This window comes from Notothenia rossii, assembly GCF_949606895.1.
Source record: "Notothenia rossii genome assembly, chromosome: 9".
NCBI lineage: Eukaryota > Metazoa > Chordata > Actinopteri > Perciformes > Nototheniidae > Notothenia > Notothenia rossii.
In genome coordinates, this window is record NC_136907.1 from 56,245,078 (window position 1) to 56,260,865 (window position 15,788).

The window sequence follows — 15,788 nt, forward strand, 5'->3', positions numbered from 1 at the left end:
AGGCTACATGCGGTGTTCCTCGCTGTGATTCTGCGTAAAATCTAATAACTGTCGTCTTTCAAAAACGAAGTTGGAGTGCGTCCATGACCTAAATATGTTGTTTATTTCCTGTTTGTTGATGTTTTCTAGTTCAGAAAGTGGTAAACAGTTCTATATTCCACTACGGCTGGGCTGTAAATATCTTTAAACCTCCATCTCATACAATATATATATAAGATCTGTATAATGACCCATTTGTTAAATTCCCTGGTTATTTTATGACTCCACACAGAGCAAGTTCAATATTTACACACTTGCCCTCATCTTGGATGCACCACTGTAAACACAGCCACGTCATCTGCCATTTTATCATCTTTAGTTATTGGGTGTTGGAATAGGCGGCTCGTGAGGCTCAGGTTTGGGAAGGCTAAATAACTTTTTTTTTACCTGACGCTGCCTGCCTCCGGCGTCTATATAAAAGAGATCAACTCAGTGAAAGCACCGCCTGCTGACCAATCAGAGCTCAGTTTTCGGAGTTTAAATCTATCAAGTCATATTACAGGATAAAGGAAATACAGTTTAAACTGCCGTATGCAGAGAAGACGCCGACGTGTCGCACTTATCATTCATATCACATCATCAATCAGATCATTGATCACATAATATCACAATATTTCCTTATCTGAGTCAGCTTCTCGAGCCGTATCTGGCCGTGCAACACTTACATTATCACATACTGTATGCAGAAGTATTATTTTAAGCAACACATTAAGTTGACGAAACACTCAACTCAAATGTAATTAAAGTGAGATCCACTCGTGTCTTAGAAGGGGCAGTGATATCATAAAACTGTTGTAGCTTTCAAACACTGTAGTTTATTTATTTTTTAACAAGTTGTTCTGTATTCACCTCGCAGGTGCGTGTGTTGTATCCTGGATTATATGTTTAAGTCATGGATGTTTAAAGTTCATATTTGTCTAATATTAGTTTACTTTTCATTAATGAAGTATGACGCTGCGCTGTCAATACACTTGTATTGTTTGTGATTGGTCAAATGTTGCTAACCCCGCCCTTTCCATGTGAACGCGCTCTCAGCTGGAGAGAGAAACCCTGGCTTGATTTACCGAGTTGATAACCAGCGTCGTAGGACCACTTAGCGAGATCTCGTTTGTTAGGGTTAGTTAAGATAATTCAAACATATCCAGGGTCTGTTGAACTAGCTTCGTAGTACAGGGCACAGGTGGCTGCATAGCAGCGCTAATGTCAAAGACACAAACATTATACTTTTTATTTTACCAGGATGCAGTGACACAAATATTTGGGAAGGCTTAGCCTTCCCTAGCCTACAGTACCCGCCGCCCCTGGGTGTTGGTCACTGTTACCCCAGAAAATACAAGCAGTTATTAATCCTGTGTGCTTGACTTCAGAGAACACACTTCATAAAGCCTTGATGTTCCTTTTAGTGACCGTTTTTCGCCTGCCGTCTGTCTGCAGACTTGTCAAAGCATTAATTCATGGTTTTTACTCACCGGTATCAGTATGTTTTTACTTCGGCATTATTTTGAAACATGTATTACAATTAAATCAGGCTCAAATATGTTCATTTTGTTGTAGTTGTAGCCCCCTTGCTAGCGATTCTCTCTCTAGTTTAGCATACTCAGCACGACTCAGCCTGGTTGTCGGCCCGGAAAGAACCTCGATTTTATGGGGCCAGAAAAACTGTGAAATAGTACCAGCTAGCCGGAACTACGCCAAGTGGTAACGCAACCAAAAACGGGCACGGCACGCTTAAGGCGAGCTCCGCGCTGTAGTGGAAATGCGCCATAAATGTGCAACCCACATGCAGTATTTTTGTTTTTATAATGCTGTTGTAAATAGTATACTCTTGTCTGCTGTGTTCAGACTTAAGTCATGTTTGTGATGCCACATTCAGGACCTTCAGAGTCCTTTTTTTAACAGAAGACCATTGCTAGAAGCTGCAGTTAGACTGCAGAAGTATTCGTTTTTGATTTTTGAGGATGGAACAATTTCACACACAGATATAGGGAGGTTAGACCTATACAATTGATTTATTATGGTAATTTCATGTCAAGACGAAGAAGAAGAAGATGGCTGAACTGTTCAGTGTCAATCCTGTGGAGATGGAGATTATAAATCTCCAAAATCATGTTCAGCTTAAGTCTCAGCAAAACTCACAACATTTCTGGAGCCTTGTAGACCCAGAAAACTATAAGAACATTCACCAAGCAGCACGGACAATGTCTGCTTTATTTGGCTCTACATACCTTTGTGAAGCAGCTTTTTCTGACATGAATGTCATGAAATCTAAATACAGAACAAGACTGACTGATGAACATTTAAATGACTATTAGAGTGAACCTAAGTGGCTACACTCCAGCAATCACTCTATGGTGGACTCCATTCAGTGCCAGTCATCTCACTAACTGTGAAAAAGAGTGACTGCCACTTATTTTACACATGTGCCATAAGATGCTTGTAAGCTGGTGATTAAGGTGATATATTTACTATGTGGGCCATAATAATATGTGAGAAATTGTCGTTTTCTGGGACCTTGATGGGAAGTTAAGATTTTTGATAAGCTTTGGGTATTGCAATTTCACACGTGTACAAAAGTAGCTTAATTCAACCGATGAGTGCTATGTGTTTTTCAAAGTAGCTCTCAGATGAAGAAAGTTTGGAGACCCCTGGTTTAACACAACTGGTGATTGTTCCTGCTGTTTTAGCATCTCATCTTTCAAGGCCACATTTATTATACATGTGTCAAAAACCAGTAAAATTAACACAAATGTACGCCAGAATTAGGGCTGCTCGATTATGGCAAAAATCATAATCTCGATTATTTGGTTCAATAATTGATATCACGATTATTAAAAACGATTATCCATTTACTTTGAAAACATCAATTCATTGGAGAAAAAAAATGTGAACAGTATGTTTTTAACAGTTGAACTTTAAGTATAATTCAACTGAAAACCCCCCCAAAAAAATGTATGGGTAAACTTCGCGTCCTTAAAATCCCCACAATGCTTTGCGCACGGACCAATTTCAAAAACCCTTACGGAGAATGGCTGAACCGACGCAGCACACATTGAAATGTAAGTATGTAGTGGCGTAGAACATGTGTTGGTAAATATGTTACTTTGTTATCACCAAAAATGTGTTCCGTGAAAGTAAAGCAAGTTCATAATTAGATAGACATTGTGAGATATTTATTTTCGGTACAGTTTATGTTGAAACCGTTAGAGAGAGTGGCACACTTGGTAGCCTGTTCCATTCTTCTTCGTTTTCCGAAGCCATGGCTTGGAAGCATACTTGCTTTGTTTCTGAAGGAAGTGACTTGGAAGCAGAGTCCTGCATCGGGTCGGGTACCCGCGGGTGTTTTTTCAAACACTTTTTTCCGGGTTCGGTTCTGGGTAAAACAAAGATGATGCGGGTCGGGTCGCGGGTGTTGCATAATAAATATATTAAAATAATAATAATTTAGTTTAATGTTTAAATCCTCAGACCTCTCCCCCCCTCCCCCGCGGGTGCATAATCATAACCTCTGCAGCGCATCAATCAGCATCTTAGCGCTGTACATTCTGAATGGCTGAGGTGAAGCTCTCCAGCGGAGAATACAGCATTTTCCAACACTTCCTCAAGAGCGAAATCCAACGTCTGGGAGGCTTTTGGTGTCCTCCTAGATGGAGAAAATAACCAACATCCCACGCTTTTTGAGAGAAATATGCAACTGCGTGTGTTAATAATTGCACGTTTTCACTTCTCATATATTTTCGGGTTCGGGTCGGGTTGCAGATCCTGTTCCGACGGGTCGGGTCGGGTTGCGGAACTAATTGGTAATATGTGCGGGTAGCGGGGCGGGTTCGGTATTGCACGTCGCGGGGGCGGGGCGGGAGCGGGTCTTGAAAATCAGACCCGTGCAGGACTCTGCTTGGAAGTACGCGACTACCAAGCCAGCATCCTCGAGATTGAGAAACGGCCACTGACTAGACTAGCTGAAAAGTGTGGTACCTTGGTGGTGAGGATCTTGAAGTTGCTCTGTTGAGGGATGATGGAGTGGAGGAGGTGGAGGTCCAGGTTGTAGTTCTCCCCTGATGCCAGCTTCATCGTGGCAGAGAGCTGAAGAGAACACAGACACCAGGAATTATACACCACGCCTCATTGGCAATTAGTAAAACAACATATTGTAGAAATCATTGGTTCTTTTATCAGCATTTTTTTTAAAGATTCAGCTTCATTTATTATTAAGCTGCAGCAACAAACTATAGCCGATCGAGGCAAGCAACCCCTTTTCTAAAATGAGTTTTTCTGAAGAGAGTCTGGTGCTTTGGCCTGAGCATAGATGGATATTAGGGCTTCAGTTCCTCGTGGTGGGAAGAGATGCAAGGTAAAGGCTAAAAGATAACTTTCAATTAAACTGATATTGAGTTTTGAGGTGGTCATTGTTTAAAGTAGCCAAGTATGTTTTTCAGAAGATCCCTACTGCAGCACTTCATTGCTTTGCTTACTTTACTGTAGGTAATATATTGACTACATATAAGAACAACAACACCACTTCCAAACATCTTAACCATCCCTTTAACTGCAGTCATAAGAAAACACAAAAAAGAAAAAGAAAGAAAAGGAGTGTGTGTGTGTGTGTGTGTGTGTGGGGGGGGTAGCGCTTGTTAGGGGGGGTGCAGGTGTCAGCTTGTGAGAATAATGATCTGATGTGGCTGCTTTGTCGGCCAGGAGTATCGTCGCCCTGTCCCCTGCAGCCCCAGAGTGACCAGAGATGAGTTGGGGGGGGGGGGTCAGACAGCTCCTAACAGCCTGTCACTCACTGAGGCTGGGTGGGTGGCTTGTTGGTTTAGAGGGAAAAGGACTTGGCTGTGGCCCAAATACTCAAACTCCCACACACACACTTGTCTTTTGGCAAACGCTGCCCTCATATAGAAAAAATCCCTTCCCACTTGAGGAATAACTGCTATTGTCTCAAAATCGGGGTTTTTTATGTCGCAGAGGAACATTCCGTTTTCTCACACCTTCAGTTAAAGAAGTAGACTTTCTGATTTGGGACTACATTTATGTAAGAAGTAGTTTTGTCGGGGATGAAAGCTTCGAGAGTTAGCTAAAGTAGCTTTTGGGCAATTGCACAAAACTATCAAAGGCGTAGTATTCATTTGCAGTTGAATTCCTGTGCTGTCTGTAGGTATACAGCTTCTGCATGCTCAGTCACCCGGGAGCAGAGCTGGAACCACCGCCTTTCATCTTTAATTTCTTTTGTATATACTGACCTAGTAAAGAATATATGAACTTATCTGTATTTCACACCACGGAGGGAGCTTGTGAAGTGAATGTCGGATTCTCGGCGAGTTAATTATTTCATCTCTAACAGGGGTAAACTCAGTTTGTTATTCTATTAGGAAAGACAAAGGCGCTCCCTGGGGTGCCCTGCAGTTACCCCTCAGAGAGAGAGGGGAAGAAGTGAAGGGAAAAAGAGAAACCGCAAAATAAGGGAGGGAGGTCCCCGGAGGGCTCTGATGCTGATCCTAGATCAGTTATGCCGTCTATCTCCAGACAATTAGGAGGTTGGAGAAGCTGGGGATGGTAAATTGTTCTTAGATCTGTACTTTGGGGGCAATGTTAACAAGGCACCACTGGAGGCATAGTTGGGTCCATGGGGAGTGTGTGTGTTATTGTGTGCATGTGTGTGAGACCCATCTAATGGGCCCCCCTGAGGAAAGCTAACCCATCTCTGCTGCAGACAAATAGAGAGAACACTCTCTGCTCTAAGTGTGTTTATACCTCTCTCTCCATGTAGTTGAAACACACACCATCCTTGGGTACATTTTTTGCCATGACTGTGACGATGACTTGAGACTCTGTTTGGTACCAGTCATGTCTGCAAGAAAAACACACACACAAAAAAAAAAAACAGATTAGCAAGTGTGAAGAGCTTTTGTTTTTCCACCACTACTGCTATGAATATATAAACTCCATAAAAAACTTCAAAGAAAAAAAAGCAGACCATCTTGAGACTCTACACCTTGGTTAATAATAACAAAAAATAAAGATGCCTAGTATTTCAATGTCTGCACTTACTTCACAGGTGGAGCTGCTGGCGTCTGCTCCGCCCTCCCCAGAAAGGATGACAATTGGATGTGGCGAAAAGGCAGAGGGATGAAACAAAAAGAGGGACAAAATTAGAGAAAAACATAACAAAAGAGGCTTAGTAAGGCTCCCTTCTTTGAGCATAAACAAGTCTGATGCTGAGAGCAACACTGCCCCCTAGTGGCCGCGCAGAGACACTCACCATGTCGTCGCCGCTGCTGATCTGCTCTGGAAATACAGGAAAAAAAATGATTTTTTTGTGAGTGGCAGGTGGGAACATTTAATACAACCCCTTAAGCTGCCTGAATCTAATTGCAGTCTCTTAACTATGATGATGGCAAAATGGCAAGATGATAACTTTTAACACATTTGTCAACAGATAGCAGATTCCCCCGCCCCCCCCACATACACTCTCTCCTCCACCAGTTTGTTTACTGGTCCATCCACGCCCATTAAAAGCCCTGTGAGCCCGAGCAGGCCTGATCACCGTTTAGCAGCATGCTATCATACATTATTCACTGACTTCATAACAGAGAGGGAGAGATGACGGGAAGAGTGTTAATGTAGTCTTAATGAGGTTACGTTTGAAATGGTGAAGAGGAGGGGGCTGTTTTGAGAGAACGACTGCGTGTCTGAGGTTTTTTTTTAAAACATGCAGGGAGCCACATGTGACGGAATAACCAGGTGTAGTAAACATGCTGTCACCGGAAGAAACGACTGCTGCTGGTGTGAGCAAGTGCAAGTAGGGTACTTTAAAGGTTTAAGGGCGGTGGGGGGTGATGTGCACCCTGGTGGGAGAGGGGTCTCATCGGGGGGCGTTCAAACATCAGTAACATTAACTCTGATGAATCACACCGCTCCTGGGAGTGCGTGTGCAGGCGGGTGTGAAGCGTGTTTGTCAAAACTTGTGCTCTTGTTTACTCGAGATGATCCAGAGGTAGGGCTGCTCGATTACGCAAAAATCATAATCTCGATTATTTGGGTCAATAATTGTAATTGCGATTATTAAATGCGGTTATTCATTGACTTTGAAAACATCCATTTATTGTACTTTAAAAATAATAATAATTTGAACGTTTTAACTGTTGAATTATACATTCAGTGTAATCAACTGAAAAACCAACACAAAATAAAATAAATTATACATTCATATCTACATTTAAATAAATAATATCAAAATAATAAATACCAATAAACAAGATCAACAAACATGTTGCTGTGCACTGTCACAACCTGAAAACTCCTTAACAGCCAACATTTTGGTAAAACATATTCAACCTATTCCACTCAGTTAAACATTAAAGGCTGGCCCACCGTCATGGTCCAGAAGTAAAAGGAAATAAATGTTGAACTACAATTTAAGACCAAATAAAAATGTTTTGGCCACCATGGCAAATGCTGGTAGGGCTGCTCATTTCATCTCTTAAATATTTTTTGCTAGAAAGTAGGGCTGCTCGACTATGGCAAAAATCATAATCTCGATTATTTGGGTCAATAATTGATATCATGATTATTAAAAACGATTATCCATTTACTTTGAAAACATCAATTTATTGGAGAATTATTTTTTTGAACAGTATGTTTTTAACAGTTGATTACCCTGAACTGTAAGTATAATTCAACTAAAAAACCAATAAAAAATTAAAATTAATAAAAATAAAATAAATGTTTTTAATAATAATAATAAAAAAATAATCGTTATATTTCGATTACGTTGTTTTCGTAATTGTTGCAAGCCATAATCGGATTTGCGATTAAAATACAATTAATTGAGCAGCCCTATCCAGAGGGCCCTGGCATCACATGCAAACAAAAACACACCACCGCAGACGTGGCATGCATCTTTTATTGGACCGAGCAGCTCGACCTAAACACACTCGCACTGTGGATCTGGTGGATGTGCGCGAGCTCATTTGTTTGATCAGATGGGCTGATGAGCTCCCTGACTGAGCTGATGAGCTCCCTGACTGAGCCATTTAGCGCAGTGTTTGATGACAGGGAGTAAACAGCATATTGAAGCTGGAGTGCAACTGGTAATGGATTTGGAAGTCTGAAACTATTTTAATAGAGCCTTAGGCAATATTGTCGACCAATATTTATTACCTTTAGACATTTGAAATCAACTTTAAGAACACTGTTTATCACTGATGTTGTGATGTCTTTATTACTATTGATGCACATTATTTATTTATTTGATAATCAGAGATGCCAAAAAGTGGCAGGGCCAACAAATGTGTGTGTAGTGCTTGTGTGACACACTGTTTATTTAATAAAGAACACAACTTTATAGCAAATGTCTTCTCTGCTATGCTCGCCAACAGCTAATCTGCTCTGAGGGCATTTACCCATCGCCAGACTCTCTTTCGCTTCGATACACATTATGCTAATAAACAATGTGATAGGTAAACATGTGGACGGCACTTCAACTTGTCCACTTCCACACACGATAGAAGGCGAGCATGGAAGATGTTGCATGGCGTAGCATTTTCCAGGTTGTTTTCTCCATTCACACACTCTGTTCAAAGGGAGGGTTGTATGTCCCCTAATAGTTTTAATCACCATTGGAGACCCTGAATGTCCTTGCTGTAACATATTTGCATCATTTTATTTTGTTACCAGACTTTCAGAGGACAGATTCACAATACCATACCTCCATGTGTGTGATAAAAGTTTGACATAAGATCGGACCCTGTTCAGATGATCTTACCTCATGGGACAATAAGTGGGACCACCATTGGCTCTAAATAATGGTCTAACCTTAATACAAATACATGCAGCTCAGATTTTCTACTTACCCCCCATCATTTCTTCACACTGCTTGATCCAGACCTCAAATGATTTGTCAGAAACTGCAGGAATCATCAAAAACAATAACGGTTAAAATATATGTTATTACAAAAAGAAGCTAAGAGTATTCAATATAATTATTTGAGTTATTCCTGGTTACAGTGGTTTTATTAATTGCTTGAGAATGCAGGAGTCGTACATTTTCTAGGGTCTGTTTACAAAGCAGATACTACTCAAAGACATGTTTGATACCTTATCACTGGTTTTATCAGCAGCCTAAGGCGATGCACAATTTACAAGCAAGCTGCATTAACTCAAAATGTGTTGGAAAATGAATTCACAGCTCTTTTGAAAGTGATGGTTATGTGTGTTCTTGAATTTTCCACAATATCCTTGATTTAAGTCTAACTACTTATCCAGATGTCAATCCAAAAAAGTACATTTTTTAACATAATAACAGCTTGTTAGGTATTTCTGTAGATATATATCTATTAAAATGTATTTATGTGACTCAGGACAGTGACGATGTTGCAGCCATTGCTTTTATGTTTTCAGTTTGATGAAGAGAGAATAATTAACACTGTAGTTTAGTCAAAGACATCAATTTAGATTGAACGCAGTGGTTATAGTTAGGTCTGCCCAATAATCGTATTTTAAAATCGCAATTACGATTTTGGCTTGCAACGATTATGAAAACAACATAATCGAAATAAAACAATTATTATTATTTTTTTTTATTGGTTTTTCAGTTGAATTATACTTAACGTTCAGAGTAATCAACTGTTAAAAACATACTGTTCAGATTTTTCTTTTCAATAAACTGATGTTTTCAAAGTAAATGGATAATTGTTTTTAATAATCGTGATATCAATTATTGACCCAAATAATCGAGATTATGATTTTGCCATAATCGAGCCCATAACTTGAGAATGATCACTCTTTTCCTCTTCAGATTTGCTGAGGTATGAACCAGGTGGCTGTCCTACATCACTAAATAGTCAGACAACAATTATTTAACTAAAAATTACTGAATTATAGTCCTGTAAACTTAGCTTTAGTTTAGACGGAAATTGTACTTTTTGGTGATAGGAACATAGGACTCAATCACTTTTCTCACATTTATCAGAAAAACAGAAATCCCTAAAAAATATACCATTACTGAATTGTCTAGGGTGCTATTGAACACTAACCAATAGTTTTATGGAAATATCTGGTACAGTTCTATTGCAAAAAATGAAATTTCTTTGGACATAGGCCTACCTCTTCTCAAATTCCAAATGGGGGAGAAGTGGCATAATAGCCTATAAGTTAATAATGCTCACTGATGGTCATCATATTTGGAGAGGGAAATACCAGGTAGCTGAACTACATCACCAAATAGTCAGAATAAGGGTAACCCAATACAATAAAGTGTATTAGTTCTAAATTGCAAGCCTCTAAAACATAGGTGTAAATAGTACAGGTTTTATTGAAACTGGAACCTTAATTCAAAGTACAGTATACAATTCATCAAATAATTCAGTGAGAGGTCAAGTATATAGATACTAGAATATAATTTTAAATGTCAGGTTCCTCAGAAAGGTTAGGGGACACATTTTGACATTCTGCAAAACAGGTGCAGAACCCTGTACAGGGAAGGCCAACAGAGGCACTGGCACTTTCCACACTTTGCAATACAAGTGAGTAATGTCTCTCACTTCTGTAGGTGCTGGGGTTTTTGTAAATAGCACTGGTTGAATGGCCCCATCTCTCAACCCCTTGCCAATAGGACTCCATAACAAGGGTTTGGGTTCGGACTGTGACACCATCGCTGTCTGAAACATTGCTCTTTGTTGAAATGCATTCTCTGTTGGCGGCAGATTTTCCGAGGCTGCATCTGTTGTTGATGCAATTATGAACCTCAGTTCATCCAAGTTTGTGCACATCAGTCCAATTTCCTTTTTTCCATACAGTATAGCAGAAGCGCCAATTCTCTTGCGACTGGCAAAGACTCTTCCAAGCTGGCATAGAGTCCACAATGGGCCAGATCTTTGAGCTCGCTGAGATGGGTCTTGAGTTTGGTGAATGCTGTTGTCTTTCCTATTCTGTACAAACTACTTGTTGTGCCACAGCCAGTGAGTGCATGACATGCTGGTAGACAGTTAGACATGTAGTTGCCGCCCAGCTTCAGAACCATCTCCACCTAAACGGCCTCTTTGAGAAATTCCAGTCCGGTTTCCTTTCCGCCCACAGCACTGAAACAGCTCTGGTCAGGGTCACAAACGACCTGCTGATGCTGATTGTCTTTCCTATTCTATACTACTTGTTGTGCCAAAGCCAGTGAGTGCACGACATGCTGGTAGACAGTTAGACATGTCTTTTCCAATTTTCTCACATACTGTATGATGTTGATGGGGACATATCTCTCTCATTCCATGGCCTGCATGCATGTAAACTAGAGATGAACCAAACATGTATTTGCTTGCATAATATATGAGCAGTACTTCCACACCTGTGTCATCAGACCTCACAATGATGCATGAATATGACTCTGCAAGATGTATGGCATGGAGCACCATCCTTGTGTCTGTCTCCTCCTGATCACTGAAACTGCTGACTCCTGCTGTGCAGATGCTTTTCACCTCCTCCCCTTCGACAAATCCTGAGTGTAGTCTCTGTGGGGCAGCATTGACAATGTAGTTGCTCACAAACATGCAGAGTGCAGTCTTGTTTCCACTACTCCTCAAGTACTTCCTGTAGTTTGGGACATTTGTTTTGCTTTAGGTTATAACACTTGTGTTATTCTTCAGAGATGGGTCCTCATTACAGATCTGCACTTTTGCCTAAACATTTGTTTTTAGGCCTTTCTTAAAGGCTTCAGTGGTCTGTGGAGTCCTCAGGTGGTCTGGGAGGGAATTCCACAGGTGAGGAGCAGCTGCACAGAAAGCCCGATCCCCCATTGTGCGGAGATTGGTCCTGGGGGGGGGGCGAAGCAGATGGTTTGTTGTGGAGCGGAGGTTGAGTGTGGAGGTTTGTGATGTGAGTAGTTATTTTAGGTATGAAGGAGCATTCCCTTGGATGCACTGATGGGTGAGCAGTGAGATATTGTATTCAATCCTGAATGAGACAGGAAGCCAGTGGAGGGAATGAAGAACAGGTGTGATGTGGTTGTACTTTCTCACCCTCATCAGGATCCTAGCGGCACTGTTCTGTATGTATTGGAGCTTCTGAAGGCTCCCGCTAGGAGTCCCGATGAGGAGAGCATTTTTTCTTTTTCTTTTTATCACGATAGATACGATATCTCTGAAATAGCATATCGTGGAGACCTAATATCGTCACGACGATATATATCGTCATATCGCCCACCCCTAATTGGGTTACTCTTATTCTGACTATTTGGTGATGTAGTTCAGCCACCTGGTATTTCCCTCTCCAAATATAATGACCATCAGAGAGAGCATTATTAACTTATAGGCTATTATGCCACTTCTCCCCCATTGGGAATTTGATTGTATCAGAGAAGAGGTAGGCCTATGTCTAAATAAATCTCATTTGCAATAGAACTGTACCAGATATTTCCATACAACTACTGGTTAGTGTTCAATAGCACCCTAGACAATTCAGTAATGGTATATTTTTTAGGGATTTCTGTTTTTCTGATAAATGAGAGAAAAGTGATTGAGTCCTATGTTCCTATCACCAAAAAGTACAATTTCCGTCTAAACTAAAGCTAAGTTTACAGGACTATAATTCAGTATTTTTTTAATTAAATAATTGTCTGACTATTTGTTGATGTAGGACAGCCACCTGGTTCATACCTCAGCAAATCTGAAGAGGAAAAGAGTTGTCATTCTCAAGTTATGGGCTTTCTTGTCACCTTTCCCACATTCGGCCTGGTCTAATTTTGGCTCTTTTTCAGGGATTTGGGTAGTTCTAAAGAACAACCCAAAAGATTTTCCCCCAAAATAAAATTTGACAACAATCAATTTCATGAATGGGAGACCCTAAAGATAAGAACAATCATTGTTGTCATTTGTTCTACCTCGGGTAGGGGCATCTCAAAATCTGAGGGCCTTTCCTGCTGGACTATAAATAGCACAATGCTCTTTTATAACATCGTCATGTGGCCTGATGTTACTTAACTGAAATCAAACAAAGCCATCAAACCCATTCAGTCCTGCTAAAGGATTTGATGCACTGCATGACTGCACTGGTAGCAAAAATAAGTCTGATTGTAAAAAAGTCTATGAAAAACATTTTGCTAACGAGTTTATGGTCTCAATTGTTCATTTGAAGTCTTAAATACAAAATGATGTTCATTTTGTTGACTATGGTGCCATTTATGCAAGAATAGACAATAAAGCATGGTATGCTTTAAGGCGTGTCCACTAATACAGTGCTGTCTAAGGCTGCATCTCACTTCGGTTAAATGGATTCCTTGCATCCCTCACTTGCATCGTTTCCCTGCGACTAGTCCCTCCCACCAGGGAAGCATGGAGAGACGCAAGGAAAACACGAGAAGCAGGGACATTTTTAAGAGCAATGGGACGTCGTTTCCTCCGGAGCGTCACGTGAAGCGACGTCCGTTTGTGATGACACCGCACTGCTGATCGTCCAACAGCAGCCAGATCAGTGCATGCGCTGCATCGTCCAATCAGTGAGTGATACACAGTAAGGGGGCTGGGCGAGTGTCTTAGGATTTCACCGGAGGATGGTCCGGTAGTTCCTCGATTATCGCTCCTCCGGCAAAAATAAGGCCACTGGGACGCTACTCAAGATGGCGCAGACAAATCAACTTCCGGCGATACAGAGCCCGAGGAACGGGGAAATGAAAAATAACCGAAGTGAGACGCATCCACTGACTTCTTCTGAACATAATTGTTAGTTTTACCGAAGCACCAACCTGAATTATTTCTAATGTCCAGCAGTAAGGGGCGAGTCCACTGATTACAACAAGAAGTCTGATTGTATAGAAGTCTATAAGATTGCATAACAAAATTATTATTTTTTGTTCACTTTTGATTCTTAACTTAAACCTTTTCCAAAGGTACTTTTAATGCATGAAAGTACATTTTTTATTTTAATCAACAATATGCCGTCTAGTGTTTTTTCATACTTTGTTTCACCCTTTTGTTTGACTTCTGGTCAAAAAAACAATATTGCATCGGCCAAAAAGCTAAATTGAGGCTTCAAAAGTCCACAAACCAGTGGGTAATGTAACAGTGACTAAGTCCACTTCTTATGATCAATATTTGGTTGCAGCTGCTTGCACAGTATAAAAGACCAAATTAAGGTCAATGTTTGCAAACTGTAAAATATTATAGTAGCAAACATTCAGCTGCATCTGGCTTGACAACACATGCTCAAGTATTTATTGTGATCATTATACATATATCAATATGTAGAATATTAAAGCCTCTATAGAAAAAAAAGCACTGTTTCTGAACTCTATATGCTATGGAGCTTTTTTTGTTTAGTTTTGTTATGGTATACAAATATAATGGACAAGGTGGAGACAAATACTACCACAACGCAACTATCAAAACAAACATTACACATTTGCTAGATTTATTTGCCTTGAGTTTGACCCACAGCCCGCAGTTTTAATAAAGCATGTAATAATCATAGTGAAAGTAATAAATACAATCTGTATGTTAGAGATTCCTACAGAATTGTAATCTATAAAGCTAAATGACAGTTTAATCATTTTATAGAGGAAAGTGAAACAGACAAGATATTGTTGCAAACAAGGTTTGGTACTGAGTGCGATGATGGGAAGTGTACTTACCATCCAGTTGGTGTCCCTGAGTGAAAGCTGCATGTGCTGACTCAAAGAGCTTCAGGTGGTATTCTGCTATTCTGCAATAAAGAGAGGAAACAACAAATACTTAGATCCGACAGTCTCAGGTATAACTTATTTCGCCACAATTTGGATCATATTCCTTGTGAAATAAGTAAAATAACTAAAGCAATTACAGTTCACAAACTTTATCTCTGGTTGTAGAGAAATGTTGACCTTAGCTTTTCTTAGCAGGAATGTGAATATATATTTCAGATTGTGCGGAACAAACTAGTATCATAGGTCTATCAACAGCAGCTTATGTTGAACACATACATGAAACACCTATACATGGATCATTCTTGTTATCATAGTACACACCCTGTTCGCATGAAAGCAAGGGGAAGGCTGGGTTTTAGCTGCTGTGCTTTTTTGGCATCATCAACAGCGCCTGCGGAGAGAAAACAACACTGTGTTTATGATACGATCATCCACCCTGTGTCACTTAGAGAATGAATATTCATGCTACCCTAATTTCCTCTAGTGATTGCTGACTGGTATAAGATTATTATTTCAAGGATCTGCTAGGTGATGTTATTTTCTAAAGTCTGCATTAGGCAGTTATTAAAAACACAACAATACTGTTTACAACAGAATATAAAGACATTTTTATTTCTAGCAAAGAATAACATTCATGCATACTAAAGTATTTTGTTTAAAACGAGTAATCTCAGACTTACAGCTGTAGTTTTTGAGGAGTATGTGGGCATAGGCACGCTGGCAAAACCACTGAGCGTTGTCAGAGTCTCCTTGCAAGGCCTCATTCAGTTCCTACAAGTTGGATCCAGAGAGAGTTGTCACAATGTTAGAATCCTAACATTAACAAAAGGGCTGACATGTTTGTTTTAGTTCTATATTTGTTGCACTGTCACCATTATGTTGACAGTTAGATTAGGTTTACTTTATCGATCCTAATTTGGGATTGTTTTTGTCACAGCAGCAACAAGGCATTGCACATAATGTGAAAATAATAAATACTATTAAAAAAAGAGTAGAACATAGACAAACTCAAAGAAATCTCTAAATAAAACGGAACTAAAATAAATATATAGTAAAAGATACATATCTGTAGACTATCTGTCAAATATAG

General features: G+C 40.0%; 1 protein-coding gene across 2 annotated transcripts in view; it reads right to left on the minus strand.

Moving 5' to 3' along the window:
• The window catches only part of sugt1 (SGT1 homolog, MIS12 kinetochore complex assembly cochaperone), a 38,786-nt gene that overhangs the window by 22,113 nt on the left and 885 nt on the right, over positions 1 to 15,788 (minus strand). For both annotated transcript variants that reach the window (XM_079651811.1, XM_079651810.1), the window contains exons 3-10: positions 15,379 to 15,469; positions 15,020 to 15,089; positions 14,648 to 14,718; positions 8,889 to 8,942; positions 6,296 to 6,321; positions 6,085 to 6,107; positions 5,788 to 5,884; positions 4,012 to 4,119 (exon numbers count right to left, since the gene is read on the minus strand). In XM_079651811.1, coding sequence (XP_079507937.1) covers positions 4,012 to 4,119; positions 5,788 to 5,884; positions 6,085 to 6,107; positions 6,296 to 6,321; positions 8,889 to 8,942; positions 14,648 to 14,718; positions 15,020 to 15,089; positions 15,379 to 15,469 — 540 coding nt within the window. The remainder of the gene's footprint in view (positions 1 to 4,011; positions 4,120 to 5,787; positions 5,885 to 6,084; positions 6,108 to 6,295; positions 6,322 to 8,888; positions 8,943 to 14,647; positions 14,719 to 15,019; positions 15,090 to 15,378; positions 15,470 to 15,788) is intronic.